This window comes from Rattus norvegicus, chromosome 1 (genome assembly GCF_021556685.1).
Source record: "Rattus norvegicus strain SHRSP/BbbUtx chromosome 1, alternate assembly SHRSP_T2T, whole genome shotgun sequence".
Taxonomy (NCBI): domain Eukaryota; kingdom Metazoa; phylum Chordata; class Mammalia; order Rodentia; family Muridae; genus Rattus; species Rattus norvegicus.
In genome coordinates this window covers 145,722,501-145,745,427 of record NC_141534.1, presented here as the reverse complement: position 1 = coordinate 145,745,427, position 22,927 = coordinate 145,722,501, and the positions used below count along the sequence as shown (strand labels likewise).

General features: G+C 47.2%; 1 protein-coding gene across 1 annotated transcript in view; it reads right to left on the bottom strand.

The window, feature by feature from the left end:
- The window catches only part of Abhd2 (abhydrolase domain containing 2, acylglycerol lipase), an 80,727-nt gene that overhangs the window by 42,065 nt on the left and 15,735 nt on the right, over positions 1–22,927 (bottom strand). The window contains 2 exon segments of the mRNA NM_001106275.1: positions 15,259–15,459; positions 17,542–17,641. Coding sequence (NP_001099745.1) covers positions 15,259–15,452 — 194 coding nt within the window. The 5' untranslated portion in view covers positions 15,453–15,459; positions 17,542–17,641.

The window sequence follows — 22,927 nt, the reverse complement described above, 5'->3', positions numbered from 1 at the left end:
CTCCCCAGGACCTCAGAGAGTGCTCCTGGTACAGCATGGCTCACACTCCTCCCCAGGACCTCAGAGAGTGCTCCCGGTGCACCAAGGCTCACACTCCTCCCCAGGACCTCAGAGAGTGCTTCCAGTGCACCAAGGCTCATACTCATCCCCGGGACCTCAGAGAGTGCTCCTGGTACAGCATGGCTCACACTCATCCCTGGGACCTCAGAGTATGCTCCCGGTGCAGCATGGCTCCACTGAAGGCAGACCTTGGCAGCTGCTGCTCATTACCCTCTCCCCAGACTTTGCTAAATGTTCTATTCCGGATTTGCTGGATTCAGCACAGGAAAATTCCAACCCAGAAACGATTCCGCCTGAAAAGAGGAGGAGCTAGAGAGGGCAAGATAGACATCATCATCTGTCCTTGCAACTGGCTTCTAAGCCCAGCAAGGGGTCACTGGGCAGAGCTGGCACATCTGTGGGATCCCTTGTGTGCCACAGGCAAGCTTTAAAGCAGGAATGTTGGGGAGAACAGACCCACGAACGACAGTTAAACCACTTAAAATGAAACCATCTGTATTTTTCTGCACTAAGTTCAAAGAAAAAAAGCTTTCAAACCCTTGGGATTGTATTCACATGTTAAATGTATCTGATCCCACAAGATGCATTTCCTGGCTCGCTCCAGAGCCCCACAATCCCCTCTGTCTCTTGGATGTGTCTCTTTGGTTTTTGACCGTTAAGGGTGGCAGCAGAGGGGGTGTTGCTAACAGCTCCAGGGTTGGACAAAAGGCGTCCATCCCCTAAGGAACCAGGCCTATGAACGGGAGTCACAGGTGCTGGCCTAACCTTGGGCAGAGCCTTGCAGCTCCAGGTACACAGCTGCCCAAGTGCCAAACAGGCCCCCCAGATTCAGTGTGCTCAGTCTTCACATGGAAAACATCACCACCATGGCAAACCTTTTCACTGAAAAATTATGGATTAAAAACAAAACAAAAGGGTTGGGGATTTAGCTCAGTGGTAGAGCGCTTGCCTAGCAAGCGCAAGGCCCTGGGTTCGGTCCCCAGCTCTGGAAAAAACAAAACAAAACAAAACAAAACAAAACAAAACAAAAAGTTAACCTGCCTGTCCTGGCCAAACAGGGCACATGCTGACACAGCACACCTTTGCTGTGTCCTCATGTTCTCCGATGACTTCCTTTCTGGAGGACACACACAAAGTGGCATGGCTCAGTCTCTGTGCAATTCAGTGTTGCCTTTGGCTGCTTCCCAGCCCAATACCACGTCTGTGCCAGGCTTTGAAGAGAGGGAAATAGGAAGTGGACAGTCCCATCCCCTCTGCCATTATTCCGAGTTGGGTCAACTGGGACACCTACACGTGAAACTGCTGGGTTATCTACAGACTGCTCTTTTTACCAGCACTTCAATTATAAGATGACTTTGAGATGGGGCTGGAGAGATGGCTCAGCAGCTAAAAGCACTGGCTGCTCTTCCAGATGACCCAGGTTCGATTCCCAGCATGCACTCGGTGGCTCACAATTGAATGTAGCTCCAGTCCCAGTAATCTGGCACCTCCTTCTGGCATTTTGGGGTACTGCACATGTAAGGTGCACATGCACATACTGACACACAGGCAGATAAGATATTTCTATTTTACACATAAAACAGAAATAAGGGGGGGTAGTTAAAAGATGCTTGCAAGAATTAAATTTTAATAGTTGCCATCAGTACTTGGTACTGCATGGTGCCTTCCTTTAGTGTACAGAAAAATAAAACCTGAAAGAATGACATATTAGTTAGACAAAAGACATGCTCTTACAGTATTGAATAAAAAAAAAAACCATGCTTCTTTTGTCAATAATTATATAGATTATTATTAAGAAGCCATGCAGAACCTGACTCTCTTCTTGCTCCTAGGGAGTTCACATCACGAGGTGGAGAATAGGAAGGCAGACTCTGAGTACTCTCTAGGGCTCAAGGGGCCTGGGCAAAGGAGTGTGTACTGGAGCCATCTGCACCACAAGCGTGCTGTTCCTCACAAATCATCTGCACACTGACAGATGCACGAGCAAAACAATAGGATTTTTGTATTTGGGACAAAGCATTTAAATGCTCATTTGAGGAAATGCCCCACTGAAGAGCCAGTAAAATTAGGCAAAAGAAGTATAACAGACAGGTCATTCTGGCACTGCCCGCATCCCCACAGGAAAACACAGTTAAACAGACACTGTGGGCTCAGGATCACCGACTGCTCCTAAGTACAGGAAGTCTAGGGGAGAGAAAGACAGTCCTGAATAAATGAGATAAAAGCCGGCTGTTCACTAAACGCTGCTGGGTGAAGGAGGACAGCCACCTAGAACATCATAAGCTGGAGTCGCACCACACGGCAAGAGGAAATCAGAAGGACCAAGCATTTTAAAATAAAATAAAATCATGCATGTTCTAAAAGAAATTCAAATAAAAAAATAATCTGCAGCACAGGATTTCTTTCTTAGAAAGGATTACCCTTCTAGGAAAAACAGAAAGTCTACAAAGTGCAAAAGAAGCTATTGAAAAATTTGACTATGCACACATTACAAAATTCTGCATGGCAAATGCCACATGTAAAGTCTAAAGGCAAAGGACAAACCAGGAACAAATATTTGCAACTCCCATGACATAGGCCTAATTTCCCTGATCTATCTGGAGCTCTTGAAAATGATCAGAACTGGCCAATGACCATTAAGGCATTAGCCGGAGGCTACCAGCAGGAAGGGATGCAAAAAGAAGCTCTTAAATGCATTATTAAAATGTTCTTTTCAAAAGAGTACAAATGAAAACCACAGAGAGAGAATATGTTTCACCCGCTCCCTTGGCAAATACAAGACCCAGAGTCCTCAGTGCTCTGTGTTTGGGCATAGCTGGCCTCTTCACATGGTGCTGGTGGGAGCGGCAGGAAGGCAGCCACTGGTAAATTTTCCTAGAGAAGTCCCTTTCGACCCCACAAGTCCGTTTCTAGTTTATCTGACACCAGCATGTGTAAATGCTAAGTGATGCACTGCAGCACTGGCAAAGCAGAAGAATGGCAACATTTGTAAGGAGACGATGGGCGAAGTGTTTGAGGTCTGCTTAGCAGCTAACCCAGTGCTAGAGAAAACTCCTTTAAACCTGGGAAGAGAGAATGAAACGAGCTGGGTGTGTGTGTGGCGGGGTGGGTGGGTGGGGGCAGGGGGACTCTGTGTCATCACAGTGCTTGGGAGGCTGAGGCAGGAGGACTGCAGATGCCAGGCCAGTGTGGGCTGAATACTGGGACCCTGTTTTGTCTTGTTTTTAAAGGTGAAAAGATGAACAAAAAAGCCCATGGGAAGCGAGACACATACAGAGGAGACTGAGAGAACAGTCGCTGCTCTCAGTGCAGGGGAGTCGCCAAGTGGAGATGGAAAAGCTGCAGCTGGGGCTTTCAGTGCAGTTGAAAGAGGCCACTGTGGAGGATGGCTGCCGCTCAGCCCTCTCCCAAAGCAGAGGAAAACACTGCCGCCAATGGCCAACAACTCTGCCTTTCTTTCTCAACTGTTCTAGGCTCTTGACACTGGCTTTTCCCTCTAGTGCCCAGGCTATTCCAGTGTCCACAGATACCGTTCCTTCTAGAGTCAAGGTCCATGCTTCCCTTTCTCACCACCAGGAGGAATGGGCTCAATGTCCTTTCTGGGAGAGCAGCAATTCATGTCATCTGACCTCCTTTTCTTCCCCTACAGACATGGGACTCGTGGGTGTAATCAGACAGCTGTTGTCACCAGTCCATGCATGTGACCGACCTGGCCAGAAGCTGGCCAGCAAGCAATGGTGGAGATCAGAGCACTGGGATTAGAAGCTCATTAACAAACAAAACCAAGGGGCACAACGGACAAGGGGCAGACTATGTGGCAGGTGCAAACGCTATATAAACAGTGTGAAGTTCATCTTTGGGAATTACAGGAATGGTCAAAGACCAGCCACGGCACTGGGAAACAGGGGCATGAGGGCCTGTGAGGGCAGCAGGGCAGTCACCCTTCTTAGCCTGGATGCTGGCTGAAGGCACAGGACAAATCTGGATCGGTGAAATGCATGACTGGAAGACAAAGCCAGTTATTGCAAGAGTACTGTTTACACTGGTTCCTGTCCTCACTGACCCCTGTGCATGCTCCAATACCTTCCTGTCTATCTGAAGCAAAGCTAGCCTGCAGATCACTCAAAGCCCTTCATCCAAGATGCCATGGTACCGAGGTCCCTCCTCCCCCTTGAATCCTTTATCCCTGGCCTGAAATTACTCATGCTGATAGTTTGTGTTCCTTCCAAAATCTAGGAACATCAGCATGAATTGATTCTGTGCAAAGGAACAGCTGTGTGGAACACAGACTCCCTAAAATGGTCTTTGTTCTCAAATCTCTGAAAAAAACTGCGGCTCAATCCCAGCTGCTCCGGAGCCTGGGGCAGGAGGATTGCCTCAAGTTCAAGGGCAGTTTGTGCCACATAGTGAGTCCTAGGGCAGTCTGGGCTCCATAGTGAAACACTGTTTCAAACGGAAGAAAAAGAATACAGTTGGAGATGAAAAAGACACATTCACAGAGGTATTGTTACATCCTTCCCTTAGGGAAGGGCCAGAGATAAGAGCAGTAGCAGGGAGCAGGGGAAAGAAGAGTCAGATATAGAGGAAGTGGGGGTGGGGGTGGGGGTGACGAAAGAGAGCGCAGAGGCAGGGGAAGCAGGGGATGCAGGGGATGCAGGAGATGCAGGGGATGCAGGGGATGCAGGGGATCCAGGAGATGCAGGGGACCCAAGGGACGCAGGGGATGCAGGGACCTCTGATGGACTGTGAAGGTAGATTTAAGGAACATCCTGAGTGAATTATGTAACAGGTGTGTAGATGGAGTGGACAGATCCTAAGAGTAGATTACCGGATAGATACCAAGGATAGATACCATAATACCACACTATTATGGCCTGATAATTTCAAATAAAAAGAAAATAAAGATTTGGGGCTACCAAAATGGCTCAGGAGGTAAAGGTGCTTGCTGCCAAGCCTGGCAGCCCGAGTTCAATTCCTGGAACCGGGATGGTGGAATAAGAGAGCTGATTTCTGTAAGTTGTCTTCTGACCTTTACAAGAGTGTGTGCTATGGCATGTGTGCACTTGCATGTGTGCATACATGTATACATACACGCATGCATACACACACACACATAAACGCAATGAACATATAAATAAAAGGCTTACTAGAAGTCTTTCATTTCATATAGTATGAAATCATCGAGCAAGTTTGTGTGACTGAGCACAGTAGTCCAGGGGCTGCTGGAAGGTCATTTTAGTGTTGCTTGAATGTCACAGGAAGTTAAGGTGGTTAGGAAATCGCTTCCTTCCTGGGGGGGCCATAGATGGTTCCCCAAATGTTTCAGATCACGACCTTTCAGAATGGGTATCCCCGGGAGTTAAGTAGCCAGAGCCCTTCACCTGGGTGGGGATTGAGGGTGTTTCACAAGCCTGACTCTCCCACCTCCATGATTTAATTGTGACACAGCAGGGTGCCACTATAGGTAACTGAAGAGCTCTGAGGAGACTCAGTGGCCACAACAACAACAACAACAACAACAAACAAACAAACAAACAACAAGAACGAAAGCTTCTTAACCCAGCAGTAATCTGTCCCTAGGTATACCTCATCCAAACCTGGAGAGTATAAATGCTCTACATGAGTAGAAACTTTCCAGAGTTTAGAGGAGGGATGGATTTCCCTGCAAACCATAGAGAACAGATCCCCTGAGTGGTACTACACCACCTTTAGATTCTGATCCCAAAGCCATCCCTGCCCCAAGGCTCTGTGTACAGGAAAGCTGTCTCCACCGCAGAAGACACGGGGGTCCACGCTGGCCACTTCATTCTCTGTGGCTTCAAAATGCAAACGCTGAAGGGAGCACGCTCAGCCTCATCATCACCGATGACATGCTGGCAGGAGATATGGAAATCATATTTATTTACCCTCTAGGACATATTATCAGAGTTGATGTCTGTCTTGCTTATACGCAGTTTGTGGTATGAAGTAGAGTACACACTGTAGCGAGGAGAGAGACGCTGAGAACAGACTAAGATAAAAATTGGTAACTACTAAATTCATGGCATCAATCGAACACAAGTCGCTGGTCTATGTTTAGCAATTTAGGGCTTCCTAGAAAGCTGGCCTGTGTCTGCTTCTGGATACCAGAGCAATTTTCAGGCAAATGCATATTGAAAAGGACCAGAAAAGTAGATGTGGTCCCAGGCAAGACTTGTAAATGAAGCTTAAAGAAAGCACTGTAAATAAAGGAAAGTTAAGGACGACCAGGAATCCAAGATAGAGGCTAGCACTTGGGAAGACTGGGAGAGAAGGGTAACTTAGCAATGGAACCTACAGTAGGAGCAGGACCTTCCGGCCCACCCTTGCATTTGGTTTGACAGAGAGTAAAGGCATCCACTGTAGCAGATGTTTCTTTTGATTTCCCCCCTTCTGAGGCAGGAGCTCATGTGGCTGTGGCTGACCCTGAGCTCCTGATCCTCTTGCTTCTACCTCCCAAGTGCACATTCAGGTATGAGGAGTCCTGACATACATACTCAGGCTTGATGAACAGGGTATCAGGAGGAGGGATTAAGTAGGAGAGGGATGCATTTGGAAAGCTGGCATTGGTTGCTTTGGCATGAATGACATGGCCCCTATTTAAATAAAATGTAGGGATCACGAAAATTCTGAGTTCTGAACCTTTTTAGGTATTTGGGCTTTAGCAATTTCTGAAAGGAGGAATAGAATCTTTACAAGAAGCTATGATCTGGATCTCAGGTAGAGAACACAGGCGAATTCTACAGCAGGCTCCTTGATTGACTCAAGCAAGGTAAGATGCTTCAAGGATAGTGGTGCTCTCCTTCCTGTCATGGCCAGCCTGTTCCTGGGGTAAATATCTACATTAGGGTACACATAGAGAAGGAGGATGAATATCCAAGAGTAAAATATGAGCTAGTTACTGGCAAAGTAATTATCAACTTCAAATGCATACTCACTCACTCACTCACTCAGAAAACAAACAGCCTCGCTATATGGCAGAAGCAGATGGTGAGAAATGGTGTGGTCAACACATCCTGCTTGTCTGAGACTCCCTCAGTATTAGCATAGGAAGTCCCATGTCACTGGGCATTCTGGTGCACACCTTTAGTCCCATCACTAAGGAACCAGGGGTAGGTAGGTCTCTGTGAGGTCAAGACGAGCCTGGTCTACATAGTAAGTTCTAGGCCAACCAAAGCTACATAGTGTGACTCTATCTCAAAAAAAAAAAGGCCCATGTCTGCTATACACCTGCCAACCCTGGGCAAGCTAGGACATCTGGTTGACCTTGTAACAATGGCCTATATCCCAGGGTCAATTTGTTTGTTTGTTTGTTTTGTTTGCCTTGACAGTATGGTTGTGATAACAATTCTTTGAACTGCGAGTAGAAGCAATGTTCAGGTGAAGCAGCCTCAACTAAGGCTGCCCATCAGCATTCAATGCCAAGAAAGACGGCTTGAGTGTCTCATCTTCAAGTTTTCTAGGTACAATGCTCTGAAGGGCTAAGTAATAAGCACATCGGGACGCCGAAGAGCCTCTTAGAGCATCTATGGAAATATTTGTACAGCTCTTAGAATGGATAAAATCAGGTCAATGAAATAAAGATTCCTGGCAATTAGTTTATCCCCTGAAAAGGACAAAGCTTTAGTGTTCAGTAGAGGATGGAAGGATTTAAATCTGATCTGGAATGTGGGTGAACAAGAGGGAACTAAGCGGAATTTAAGCCCAAGATAATGAAATTCTTTCCAGCTTTAACTCCCCATAAATGAGTTATGCTGGTGGCAGAACTTGACCTAGGAGTAGCTAGCCCAGGGTTTGCAGGCTGGCATAGGAGTGGCAGGCTAGTCCAGGGGTAGCAGGCTGGCATAGGGAACGGCAGGCTAGCCCTGGCTTTGGCACTGGCAATGCAAAGAAAGGGTCTTATAAAACAGGCAGAAGGAAAACCGCAAGAGAGTAGAGTCCTCCATTCTTTTGATAGAGACAAGAACTTCGTGTTCTCTACCAGGGACATCTGAATGCGTGTGTGTGCGGGGTTCTGGTAAGGTGTTTCTAGTTATTTAAAAGTTCCTTGGTACGCTAGGGCAAAAATGCCTTTATCTTGCATATTTCTATCAAACACAGTAAATATATAATATAGAACTAGGGTTTTTTTGTGGTGGGTAAAGGAAAAGAGCTGTTTTCTTTTAGGAGGAGATGTAAATGACAATACAGAAAGGGGGTTAAGGGCTCGAGGGTGCTGGAGTGGTAAACACCCGCTGTTCTTCCAGAGGTCCAGTTCCCAGCACCATCCCCGAGGCTTTCAGACGCCTGTAACTTCAGCTCGAACGGCTCTGGTGGCCCCTCTTGGCCTCTGTTGGGTACTTGTACATGACCACCATACCTTCACGTAGACAGACAGACAGACACAGATAATGAAATCTCCACTAAGAATCAATATTGTTTGAGAGAAAAATGAAAAGCAGTTTTTCTCTGCCTCATTAGGAATATTGAAGAAAGTGAGCCAGTGTGTAGGAGGAGAATAGCCACAGTCCTAGTCACAATGAAATCAATTTTCAAAAATGCCTCTACAAAATGTCTACAATGTAAACATCTTTACTGACTTAAGAGCCCCCCACCCCCTATCCCCAGCCAACAGCTAAGTCCGAAGAAGGAGATCCTCTAATGTTTAGAGTCAGCAATGAGATGACCATGGCAAGGAACTAAAACCACAGGCTAACTAGGGCTGAGAATGATTCAGTGGGAGCCTGGCTGCTCAGGGCCTGAGCTCTGCTGAGGGAGAGCAATGGGGAAAACCAATGGTGACCCAAGGTGATCTCCTGAAGAACCACCAGGCCTTGGCCGTCAGCTTGTGACTGTGATGTGGCTTCCCCGAAGCAGTGTTCCGAGAGGACACGAGGGCGCAGGACAGCCAACTGTTGTGCTTGGCATGGTGTTAGAATGGGTGTGAACATCACGTCAAGTTTTGGGCATTTCTCAAACCCACTGTGAATAATAACACTCAGTTCTAGGTAGCACAGGTGACAGCTGGTGGCAGGAGAAAGCCATTCTATTTTTGTCTCTGAGGAAGCCATACACATGGCTAGGACTTGGTCACATTGCCTTCCCTTACTAGATCTGAAAGGGGAACCTAGCTGTCTCTTACATCCAGTGAAGAGAGCAGCTCTATTGCACGCTTGTCTGTCTGTCTGGCATGCTTCCCCTAAATCCCTTCATCTTCAGCTAGAACACACACGCACAGACATGCCCGCCAGTAAGTGAGAAGGCACAGCCTGGCTTCCCACAGGGAAAGGTACACATTGTAACAATAAGTGCCACCTGCTGCCCCTGTTCACTTTCCAACAGCACCTGCCAGCAGAGACCAGCCAGGGCCCCAGGGAGAGCCTGGGAACAATTAGGCATCTGGGGTTTCCCCCGACTAATTTAAGACCAGAAAACTCATTTAACAAAACACATCTTCCAGAGACAGGTCAGGGCCTTCTTGACAAACAGCTTTGTCAGTGCTAAAGGGACAACTGACCCCCACCGGGGGTCGCTGAACCAACTGGAGCTAATGAAGTTTGTTGGTTTCTCTTGGCTAACACAGATGGCATTTGCCAAAATCTAAACATCTCTCACCTACACTTGCTTATGGGTAAAATGAAAGACAGAATGAACCAGACTTAAGGCTGAGAAACCCCAGGAGTCCTGCTCCGTCTTGTCAGGCATGTGGCACTCTATCTGGGGTGCATATCCTCCAGCAGAGAGATGAAGGCAAATTCTCACAAAGCAGATGAGAAGCACCCAATGGAGACAGAAGCTGTCTGCTGGACACAGGGGAAGGGCTCATTCTGGCTAAAAGGGAGTGGGTAAGATAAGAACGGGCTTTCTTTTTTGGACTCTGATAAAGCTTATGATTTTGTTATAAGAGTTATTTTGCTTTATGTAGTTATAAATAGTTATAATAATAGCTATTTAGTTAATATATAGTTATAATATATAATAGGGAGGCAACTCAGTGTGTAAAGAGCCTGTCATACAAGCCTAAGGACTTCAGTTTGGATCCCCTACATCCACATAAAAGCCAAGTCATGGAAGCGGCCATAACCCATTAGAGGTGGGGGTGGGGGTGGGGTGGGGCGGCATGCAGTGAGGGACCAGGACCAGTTGATTCTAGTGATTGTTGGTCAAGCAGCCTAGCTGAATTGATAAAACTCCAGATTCAGCAAGACATCGGCCTCAAAAAATAAAGGTGGAGAGTGACCAAGGAAGACACTGGATATTGACATTTGGCCTCCATATGCACAGAGAAGCAAGAGTATAAGCACGTTCGTGCGCACACACACACAGACACACACACACCCACAGACACACACCCACTCACAGACACACACCCACCCACAGACACACACACACATACACACACACACACACCTCTCACACACACTCATCCAAAGATGGTGGATGACAGTCTTGTGGGCAGGCCCTTCCTGGGCTACGAGAGTGTTGCGAGAGTGTTGTCAGAGATGAGGATGGACAAGTAAGTTTGGGCTTGAGTGATGACCGGCTTGAGGAAGCCAACCCGAGTACTATTATGACAACTGGGTGGGTCAGAGGCAGGGAGGCAATGTGGGACACTCTCATAAAAGCTCAAGGGAGTGGTGCTTATAAGTCAAACACGAGGGTACTGTGCTGTAGACTCAGGGTCTTATACTTTACTACATGCAAATGGTTACCCCTAAAGTACTAAAAGGAGAAACAGTGTCTGCTTGTTCCACAGCAGGGGTCAGAGAGGACAGACAGACAGATGAAGCCTCCCCCTCCCCCTGCTTAGCATATTTCCTTGTGCTACATTCTCCCCAGCCCACTAAAATAATTCATAACAAAATCTTAAACTGCACCAGAGTCTAAGAAACTTTGCCTAGCTTCCCCATTCCCCTTGGACACAGGACTGTCCTCTGTCTCCGGCATATTCTGTTTTCTGGGGATTGAGAGCAGGGGTGCCAGGACCACAGGAGGTTCATGCTAAGGAGTGAGAGAGAGAGGAGGTCTGCCTGGTCCCTGGGAGTAGAAGGAAGTACGCTCAGAGGGGCTACACTTTGTCTGGGGTCCCTGGACCGAGGCTTGAACCCTAGTTTACATTTCTTTATATCCTTATAATCTGAGCACTTGGAAGGATGGTGCGAGATAGTGAGCACTGGGGTACACATTAGGTTCAAGGCCAGCGTGAGCTGGTAGTATCAGACCCAGGCTCATAAACCAAGGATTTAGCTTAATGATAGACAAGAAAACTTACCCACAAGCCAGAGGGTAGGTAACAGCATGGCAGTGCCACAGTTTAAACAAGTTACCATTTGGGACCACAATGTATGTCTCTGGCTCAGTGGTAAAGGACTTGCCTAGCACATAGAGGTCAATTCCCCCGCAACATGCCCACGTACGTGCGCGCGCGCACGCGCACACACACACACACACACACACACACACACACACACACACACACACACACACTGTGGGTGGGCGAGGAAGGGAGAAACAGATGGACAGACTGACAGAGACATTATATCATCCTGATTTAGTTGAGGGCAAATATACACAAGAGCCCAGAGACGCTCATTCAAACAGCAATTAGATTAGAAGAATTATGGTTGTTTTTGTGTGCTTTGTTCTCTGAATTTTTTATTCTGAGGAAAATGGAGATCTCAATCACCCTCCAGAGTCTTCTCATTGCTCCTCACTGAGCTTTGGCCTGCTTGTTTCACTAAAAGCAAACACTACTTGAATTGCTAGGTAAATATTGACCACACGTTGCTAAGTGAATAGGATATGCATCATCTAGGCTAGCAGCCCTCCTCCAAACATCACAGGAGCCTCTGTGATGTACCTTCAGGTCAATTATTTAAATCAGACTTAGAAGCTGACTCTAATGCTAAGAGGAGGAGAAACCCTCTGACTCTTTACTTTGAATGCCCGCCTTTCATCTGCTCCTTGCCTATCGGGGTAAGAGGCTCTGTTTGGATGTGCGGGATAGTCCTAAGCAGCTGCCAGAGTCGGCTACTGGGCGATGCTGGCACTGTGAACGAGCTACCTGCACCTTCCAGCAGAGGCGACTGTTTGTGGAGCCTGGAGATGGCTTCCTCCTATGAAAAAAAATCTTCAAAGTCCCAGGAGAAGTTTTTTACCCACAATAGCCATTTCCTACCCACCCTCGGCTTCAAACACAAGTGAAGCCATTCCGGAAATGTGGCTCAGGGAAAGATCATCAGAGGATGGCAGCTTCCACCAGAAAGATTAGAAATAGACACGCAGGAACTGAAGGCCACTGGCAGGCAGGGGTACTCTGCTAACAATCCTCCCCGGGGCTAGCCTCCTGCTGTTCTGCTCTCCCCTTTACCCTGAGAACACTCCTTCTCCACTTCTCCCCAGGGACAAGAAGGGACCCACTCTCAACTGTTAGCCTGGCTTAGTCTCATGCCAGCTTCCCAGTCCTTAAAGATGACAGGAAAAAATGAGTTTGTCCTCCATGTCATTGAGAGGGTCTGATGGCAGGACACATCTGAGAGGTGCTGAATGCCACACATGGACAAATCTGTGTGAGATCAGTTTGCTAAAATGGCATGAACACAGACCAGAATGTAATCAGAGGGAAGACACTGGTTAAAAAACAAGACAAAACAACAACAACAAAAACCCAAAACCTAAGGGGAACTGAATTCCCCCCAAACCTAAGGGGAACTGAATTCCCCCCAAACCTAAGGGGAACTGAATTCCCCCCAAACCTAAGGGGAACTGAATTCCTTGGTCCCAAATCATTTGTCACATTCAAGTTAGAGGGAGTTTGTGTGTTCAGAATTACACTCCTTAAACAATGTTCCAACCTACTCTGGAAGGGGATGCTTCTGTAACCAAGAGAAAGGTCTTGGACGTAGGTGCTTCCTGGAGAACTTGTCTTTCCCGTCTACCTTTTCAAGCCAAGGCTAACTCTAGACAAATATCGGTCCTGCCTTTAACCTAGGCATCCTGCACCCTCCGAAAGCAGGCTGTGCTGGCAGAAGGTCTGGACACTGGTCAGTAATAGGGAGCTCTGTGCTGATGCCATGAGCTCAGGCTGATGCCCCGTAAGAACAGACCAGGGCCCTTCTACCACGCCAGGAGTCAATCCCTCAACAGCTGTCCCAAGGTCAATACCACAGGCTCCTGCAGTCCCAAGGTCAATACCGCAGGCTCCTGCAGGGATGTGAACCAGGAAATGAAGGAAGTCAAGGGAGATGCAAGGACCTCAATCGCTTCGGTTAATTTTAAAAGAAAAGTAAGATAAGGAGGTAAGACCTGTCAGAAGCAGCTTTATTTATGCCTTGCACAAACAGGACAAAATCAATCCTTGGTAGTATCTTTCTGGAGCCTGAGCAAGGAAGGGCAAAGCTCCCATGGCTCTTCCCACTAATCTAACCATTCCCAACCTGTGGTCACAACCCCTTTGGTAAGCCTCAATCTCTAAAAATATTTACACTACGATTCGTAACAGTAGCAAAATCACAGTTGTGAAGTACAAGTGAAATAATTTTATGGTTGGGGTCACCACAACATGGTGAACTGTATCAAAGGGCCACAGCACTGGAAAGGTTGAGAACCATGGATCTAACTCCTCAGGTATCGGTGCTAAGCACAAACACATATTTGTACTCATATAAATTTATAGGGTTTTAAATACTTTGGTGTTATGGTTTTGAAAGGGAAGAGACTCCCCCTCCCAGACTCATTTATTTAGACAGTCGGGAGTGGTGCTCTTCTGACTGGGTGTGGAACCTTCTGGACATGAGGTCTAGATAGCAGACATAGGGCTGCTGGGGCAGTCTGGGTCCTGGCTCTGGCTTCCTGACTGCAGACACCAGGCACCTCAAACTACTGCTCCAGCCTTAAGCTGTTCCCACCCCCAGGGCCGTCCTCACCAGGATGGACTGCACCCTCTCAACTGTAGGGCCAAGTAAACTCCTTCCCTAAGTTCCTTCCAGTCAAGTATTGGTGATCAGAAATTTAACTAATAAATTTGGCCGGCCTTCCTTCCTTCCTTCCTTCCTTCCTTCCTTCCTTCCTTCCTTCCTTCTTTCCCCACCTCACCCCTTAAGACAAGAGTTTCTCTGTGTAGCCCTGGCTGTCCTTGGAACTTACTCTGTAGACCAGGCTGACCTTGGGGATCAAAGGCATGGGCCACTACCTGCCAGCATAAATTTGGTTTTCAAAAGCTCTCCACAAATGAGTTGATTGAGGCGCTGTGTCTGAAAGTATGTGTAAAAGTCACTAGCTAGTCTAAACTGGTGAGTTACTCAAACGAAACCTAGGAGAAAGATTCAAAGCACATGAAATGTTAGACAATTTTCAGAACACAGTTACTGTGCATTCCCTTTACAGAGTAGACTTCAACCGCAAAGATCATGAAATAAGAACACCCTATCCTTAGTGATGGTACCTGGTGTGATGGACAGGGTAGTTTTAAACACAAATAGGATGACATTTATGTTATCCACACCTCTGAATGACTATTAAGCAGCATCCCTCTGGATCTAAAGTCATACCATCATAACCATGGCTATAAGACACTGTGCTGGACCACCCCTACCACCCAAGGACCACGTGGAAGGTCCTCTGCCTTGGCTACTGGCCTCTGAAAAATTAACCAAATGACCGGAATGAACAAATCAAACACTCGACTCTCAGACAAACAAGACCCCATGACAAAGCCTTTGTGGTTCTCACTAATAACTCTGGATGAGGATGGCGTCTGTCCTCAGAGTGATAAGAGTTAAAATATCCTCCAAGGTTTTTTATCTATCTAAAAATGTCTACGATTCTGCAAAGTCCTTGTCATGGATGATGATGATGATGATGATGATGATGATGATGACACCATGCTGTGAAGAACAGAATGTTTCCAAGCTACAAGGATATGATTCTTTCTTCCACCGTTCATTATGTAAACACTAGCCAGCTACCCAGACTGTTTTTAACACCAAAGTGGCCATTTCTCATCTATGCCTTACAGATACAATATGAGATCCATTTTGTTTGTTTGCTTGCTTGCTTGTTTTGCACTGCTGAGACTAGAACCATGGATGCCAAGCGACCCCTCTCCCCCTCAGCGACAGCCCTAGGCTGAGAAGGTTCTTTGAACGCCACACAAAGCCACCGTCAAACAGCAGGTGGGGACAGGCAGAGCAGTGAACTCACTCTTTGGTCAGAAGAGGACAGGATTTGAGCAGGAAACGTGAGAGCCCGGAGTCCTGGAAGTAGAGGTCAGGAGGGGCAGTAGGGCTCTTCAGGTTCAAACACCGCACGATGACGTAGAGAACGGCAGCTACGGCAGCCAGCTTCACCCCGTCAAACACGGCGGGGAGCTCGGGGGTCTCCAACATGGCATTCATCTTGATTCTAGGAAGCAAAGGCACAGGCCTGGGTTCACAAACAAGGCTGGGGCACGAAGGGCGGGGCCCATCTCATTGCACAGGCATGACCCACTCTGCAATGCCCCCCACACACACACACCTACAGACTCCACAGACTCCCACCGGCCACCGGTACTTTCGCACAGCCAGTACGCATCACTAGGAAAGCCTCCTAAAGTGCTGACTCAGGAGGGACTATGTTCTTCCCGTAATCCCATGAGCAGTTCAGAGCAAACTGGAACATGTGCAATAAGAGGGTCTTTTTGAGAGTGGGGAAAAGCAAGGAAGTTAGGGAGGGCTGGGTGTAGTGCTCCGATGCCTCTGAACAAGCCACTTAAGTCCCTGTAGACTTAAATGGCACCTGGAGCACCAGGTGTGTTAAGTGTTGTTTCCAGCCTTGGACAGCCACGTGGGACCATGGGGGCCATCAGTAAAGCTGTACTGCGTGCTGGGCCCACGTCTCTATTTTCAGAGTGGGGCGAGAGAAAGTTGCCTTGGCCGCACTCATCCGTTTGTTCCACGGAGTCCAAGGCTCTGGGGTTCTTCTCAGCCTTGGCTCGGGTCATAGCGGCCCTGGCTCCCAAGGCTTTGAGGCAATGTGAAATGGAGCTAATCAATTAAAACAACCTTTTATCTTCCTTCCAGGAGGTACCAGAATGCAGCTATCGGTCAGAAATTGGGCCAAGGACAGACCAAATTCAACCACTGGGCCAACATTTTACAGAAAATATATACATATATCTAATTTCCCTCAAACTGTCTTCATATTTCACATTTTGAGGTAAGCATTCTCTTGTATACAAAGCATTCACACACCACTTCAGACACATAAAATCAAACATCATCAACATTATCTAGTATTTTCTTTGCTGCTCTACACAACAGCAGAACATCAGTGGTGGCCTTAAGAACTAGGCTAAGTAGCCAGGCATGGTGATATGCCTGGATCAGGAGTTCGAGGCCACACTGAGGCATATGATGCCCTCCCTGTCTCACAGTGAAATGGGGGAAGGTGAGCACAAAACTAACAAAAAGAGAAAATGCAATTCTCATAGCTCCAGTAACTATGGCAACTGCTTTCTCTGGAATGATTTCAAGTAGCCACTGCTAAAAGCAGTTACGAGAACCCTGGTAGCCAATTACGGAGACAAAATGGGTAGGGTGAAAAAAAATCTCCAAAATGTGTATAATAGACTGGAGCCTCCTGAGCCCTAAAGGAAGTTCAGAGGGGCCCTGGAGACTCCTCTAACGTGACACAGACACAGGACCAGACACATTTTGGGAAATCTCTGGTAAGGTCTCCAGTTTGGTGAGAAATAGATCAAAGGTCACAGCCTCTTACATGGCCTTCTGTAAACTTCTCAGAGGGCCAGCAAGATAGTTCAGTGGGTAAGGTGCTTGCTGCTAAGTCTGATGACCTGAGTTTGATCCTTAGAACACGCATGGTGGAAGGAAAAAAATGACCAATACCAGCAAAGTGGCCCCTGGCTCTCACTCACGCGCTGAGCCATGAGCACAGCCACACATAAAAGAAATGCTCTAAAAGAGCTTAAAAAGTAAGTTTGCTCCTCCACGAAACCCACATTCAAGGCCAGCTTGGAACACATGAGTCTCTGTAATAATAATGATAATGATAATAATAGATTTAAAAGACAACGTCTCTGATCTAATTTAGGTTTCTTTTGGTTTTATTGTTGTTGTTTTGAGGCATGGTCCCTGCTGTCCTAAAACTCCCGTTGTAGTCCAAGATGACTCAGAGATCCACCTGCCTCTGCCTGGGATTAATGGTGTGTATCACCATGCCCGTCTCTGAAACCGTGTCTTAAAAGAAAGGCAGAAGTGAACCCACAGCTTCACTCACTTTGTGCTGGGTAAATGGAAGAAACCTTAAACTGTTCCTCTGTCCTTGTGGGAGGGAGAACAGAGGCTGGCCATGCTGGTTTTCCCAGTCTCCTTGCTGCTCAAGTCTAGCAACTCATCAAAAGCACCTTCCCTCTCAGCAACCAGGCCTGTTTGCTTTAATACTTGGGAGTGAGGCAAAGCCAAGATAAGTCTCTGTGGTGCATACCTATGTCGCTTACTCCTCCCACGGAGAAGACCGGCTTTCCTTGAAGAGGTATACAGGTGGGCCAATCAGATCTGATCTTGTATTCAAAGTAACCTAAAAGCTGAAAAGAATTGGATTTAGGTGAGGTTTTAAAGGAGGAGAAAGAACCCTTTCTTCTTGTGGTTTGGAGACAGGGTCTCCACAGCGGCCCTGATGGGTGTTGAACTCACAACACTCCTCTTACCTGCACCCTCCCAAGTGCTGGCATTAGGGCATGTGATGCCATGCCTGGACAAGAATCTATTTTAATGGATTCATAATGGAAACATAAAACAGTCCAGCTTTCCTTCTCTGCACTTAAAGTCTTTAGTGAAAAGGGCAATTTTTTAAATTAACATGTCTGCCATGATCCGTGGTCTTAGATGTTCTCACAAACTGGCTGTGGGGAGGCTGTGTGAGACCCGAGGCTCTCACTGGCACCGAAGACAGGTTTCTTCTGACTACAGCCAACTCAAGTTGCTTTTACCCTTTATCCCACAACACGCTCTTGGGCAGTGTTGACAGGACAGGTGTCACTGCTATGACCAATGACCTAACTGAGAAGGCTTTAGAGCGAGACAGCACAGCAAATGAGTCATGACCTTTCTTCCAGACACAGAGCCATGGCCAGGAACATGGGAACCAAGGAAAGTAGGAGGCACAAAAACAAGGCTCCAAAATCACGAAAGAACTAAAAGCAAGTACCCACAAAGCTCCGTTCTTCACAAAGACTAATCCATTTACTCCTTCCTAGGCCCCGGGAGAAAGACACCACAATCGCCCATTTTACAGGTAGGGAAACTGATGCCTACAAAGATTAAGTTATCCCAACATCATAAGGCTGGAGGGAGAAAAGGCCAATGCTCATGTCTGACTCCAGAGACTTCCCTAGCCACAATACGGTGTAACTTGAAAGCCAGAGAGACACAGAGAAGAGCAAACACAGACATGGAAGCATGAAGGACAAACAGAAGACTCCAGAGGCTGGTCCCGAGCGACGGGTGTACTGGCGGATCCGGGTTCAAGCTCCATTTGTTTCCGATTCACCACACTTCAGTGACTTAAGAAAATGAAAGGCTGGTAAAAGAGAGGCTCAACTAACCTCACGGAGCTCCTGCTCTACCTCAAATCTGTATGACCTCGCCATAGTCTGAATGAGCCCCAGGGGCCAGGGGCCAGTGAGGTAGGAACTGCAGAGCAGTGTGTCCCCAGCCACATCACAGGCCACCTGAGCTCACCAGCCCCAAAGGCTCAGCTGCACAACGAAAACAAGGGCTCAGCCCAGACTCACGATCTGAGCTGCCGGCCCACAGCTGGTGTTAGCTTTCCCTGGCTTTGGTAGTGGTGGTGAGACCTAGGTCACCTATCTCCGGATTCTTTTATGTAAAAGAATAGTTTACACCACTGTTGTTTATAGATGCTTTTACTGTGCAACGTCCAATGACACATATGGGAATACTGTACACCTATATCTCTGTGAGGCTAAAAGCGTCAACCGCTAGGTACAAGATGCTTCGATTGCTACTTATCAGAGCGTTTTAACGTATTCTCAAAGTTCACAACGACTTAACTCATTTTGTTGCTAGAGAAAAAGCTTTAAGAGCTAGGGGTAGAACTCAGTGGTAGAACACTTCTAAAGAGTGCAAGGTATATGGAAGGAAGGAAGGAAGGAAGGAAGGAAGGAAGGAAGGAAGGAAGGAAGGAGGGAGGGTGGGAGGGGAAGAGGAAAGGAAAGGAGGGAGGGAGGGAAAGAGGGAGGGAGGGAAAGAGGGAGGGAGGGAAGAGGGAAGGAAGGCAACTGGCTGGCTGGCTGGCTTTAAGACAGCAACTAACAAAACACAAAAAAAGTTAAAACCTAGTACAAGGAAAATAAACACACCAACAAACACAACAGTTATGTGTGTAGTCTAGCTAGATTGACTCTGAGTTTTCTGCCCACCAGAGGAGAAGGAGAAACCCAGTTAGATCAGGGGTTCACAGAGTGGAAAGAGTTACTAACAGAGCAGCAGTCTTATCCCTTAGATGCTTGACACACACTCAGTGAAAGGAGGGCTTTTCTGACAGAGTTATTTTAAAGAGTTGCAGGACTTTCTAGAGGGGACGTAGATTGACAGACTGTCCTCCTACAACTTTAAAAAAAAATAGCATGTGCAGCAAAGAATAAATTTCTTCAATCCTTGGAAAATGACAGGGTTTTAAAATTCAATCCAGGGCAGGCAATTCCATGGATAGTTTATGATTACTATGGCCTAAATTTACAGCCTGGGCCCAAGGCTTGCATCTGAGGGTCTTAGGCATTGAGCCAGTTCTGCATGCTCCTAGGGAGTGCACCCTTAAATCGTAGCAGGCTTAAGTAGTGAGCCACTTAGTGAGTGCCTAGCATGACCAGAACCATGTTAAGTACCATTTGCAAAAAACCTGGGGGAAGAGAAGCTAAGGTTCTATGTAGCTTAGGGCCTTGGAGATGAGAACCATTAAGCAAGGAACCTGGGACCACTATATCCAGAACTGGGCCTCAAAGCATCAAGTCCAGCGTTTCAGAAGTGTGTGTATAGTAAACATCTACTGACCTACCTAGCCACTACTCTATTTAGGCATTAAACTAGGAATTATCAGACAATCTCAAAACAAAAAACTCTTCATACCCCCTTTAACTCATCTTACATATTATTTATGGTGATTACTCTCTCCGTCTTTCTTTTTTACAAATCTGACCTGCCATTTAATATTAAATATTCTGAATTTTGTCTGGACATATCAAGCTTAGAATCTACCATTCCACCTTGAATGGGCTGGATTGCATCTGATCTTGGAAGTGAAGCAAGGTCATGCCTGGCCATTACTCAGATGAAGGACAGACCAAACTCAATGCCTTGAACTATTTGGAAGGCTCCCACTTCCCTTCTCTGGGCAGACGAAATCCAGCTGAAATAAGCCCTAAGCAGTCTTACGTGGGGGATGTCCCCAGAAGGGCTGGTGGGCTGGCTCTGTGAAGCACGTGAGCTGGCCTTTCCCACCTCCGCCTGTCTCCGTCTCCTGCTTCCGGGGAGCTGGAGTGCCCGTGTTGATCTTTCCTCTGTGGTTACTATAGCCCAGTCCTGCTATTTTATGAGTAGATTCAGGTCCTGTAACTGGATCCCATTTGTCATCTACAAATCACCAAAGAAAACAAGTGCAGGAGCTGCTAAATGCCCAGCATCCGGTCATTAAGGGAGCTTGCTGCCTGCTGCTGGACTCTAAGACGTGCTTGGCTGGTCTTTCCACCCACGCTTCCCGCTGCTCTCCAGTGGTCACTTAGGGTGGAGGCTCCTGCACTGGCAGAGGTCCTGAGCCCTGGGACCTAGAACCTGTTCTGCCAGGTCACCTTGGAAAAGTCACTTAGCTTTTCGGGGGGCCCTAAGGTTCTCAGTTGTAAAATAAGAGGCTTGGATTAGAAGTAGGAAACACTGAAGGTCTCTTCTGAGTTTGAAATGTCTGAGATTCAGGCGACACGATTGCAGTCCTTGGTTAGAACACACGGGGGGAGGGGGAATCTCTCTGTGCTTTGTAACAGAAAGCAGCCCCTGCCTTCCTGCCTCAGACCACACACAATAAAATCCTCAGACCTTGAGGCCTCTGCTTATTCCTCAGATCAATTATACACTTTCAACTGTGTCATTTATACCAATAACTCCATTATTTTACTCCAGTAAGTGTCTCAAAATATCTGCTATTACCATCATCGCTGCTCAATTCTCCCCCCTTTCATCTCTGTAAACGTAATCTGACACATAGAAATCACACAGAGGACACCCGGTCAAGGAGCACAAGGGCCCCATCAAACAGTGAAACAGCTGATTACCTGCGTGGACTTCCTCTAACAAGATTAAAACCAATCCCAGGGCATTCTCTTCCCGAGTCCTCCATCGAGGAATGCTATCACTCCATGATAGACAGTGATCATAAAGTTCCCCAAAGGGTTCCAAGAAGCAGGGCATGCTGATACACACCCGGAGTCCCATGACTCAGGATATGGAAGCAGGACAAGGGGGATGCACCAGGCCAGCTTGGTTTGGAACACAATGGATGCTTCAAGTTACGATGCTCCTCGTGTTATGGTAACCTCTTTCCAATATCCTACCACGTCCTGCAAAGGGTCCCTTCCGCTGAAGTCAAGCCCGCCCTATACTTACCTCCCCTTGCAGGAAAGCCTATGTCTCCCCAACCTGACCCATAACTCCAGGCTAGCACACAGAAGGCCTCTGGCAACTGAAGGTGTTATGGTGTCAACAAACAACACTCTGTCACAACAATATGGCCTAAGTCCACTCCATTTCATCAGCCCTACTGTGGGCACCACAACACCTTTGAAGAGAAAGTGAGAAGGAAAAGAGCCAGTTTCTGCCATTTCACTGAGAAGTCTGGGCTACCATTCACCACAGGAGATAAGTGCTAAGTCCAGAAGAAGATGGCCAGGAGAAAGCCTAATGTCCACTTCTAAGACATGTCTTTGTACCTGGAGGTATTCATTACTTGTATATGTTACTTCTCTATTACTGTGATAAAATGCCATGGGCAAGGACTTTGGGTTCGTTGTTCTAGAAAGCTAGTGTCGATGAAGCAAAGGTGTGTGTGGGGGTTGGGGGGAAAGAATAGGAAGCCGAGGACTCACATCTTGAACAGTAAGCAGGAAGCAGAGACAGAATGAGATTGGCTTCTGGCTTTAAAACCTCCGTGCCCACTCCTAATGATACTTTTCCTCCAGCAATGCCACACCTCCTAAACCTTCCCAAACAGTGCCATTAACTGAACCAAATATTCAAACATTTGAGCCTGTGGGGGTAGGGGTATATTTCTATCTAAACCATCACACTCCCATAGATGGGAGATGTTCAGAGGAATGTCCAAGAGGTTCTAAGATTTGGCCTCATCTACTGAGAACTGGGTAACCCCTGATAACCTGGGCCCTACTCCTGTGAGCTCTAAAACCTCTGGTGGTTACACATCTGAGCCAGCAGCTCACAGAACAGGTCCACATGACCTACATCTTCTCCCTCAGAGTTTGGAGGATAGAGTGATCACTTGTGTGCTCAGGGCTGAGAAACACCCTCCTTCTGGACCACTGCTACTACAGATTCCTACGCGAGAAGCCCTGGCAACTGTGCCAATTCTCATTTCACAAGATGCCAAGAGGCGTTTATTTTTTTTTTCCTTTTTCTTTTTTTCGGAGCTGGGGACCGAACCCAGGGCCTTGCGCTTCCTAGGCAAGCGCTCTACCACTGAGCTAAATCCCCAATTTCCTGCTTTAGCACTGAATAACTGGCTGTTTTCCTCTGGTAACTGCTGCTGCTGCTGCTGCTGACTCTGAGGCCACCCAGGCAGATCAGTG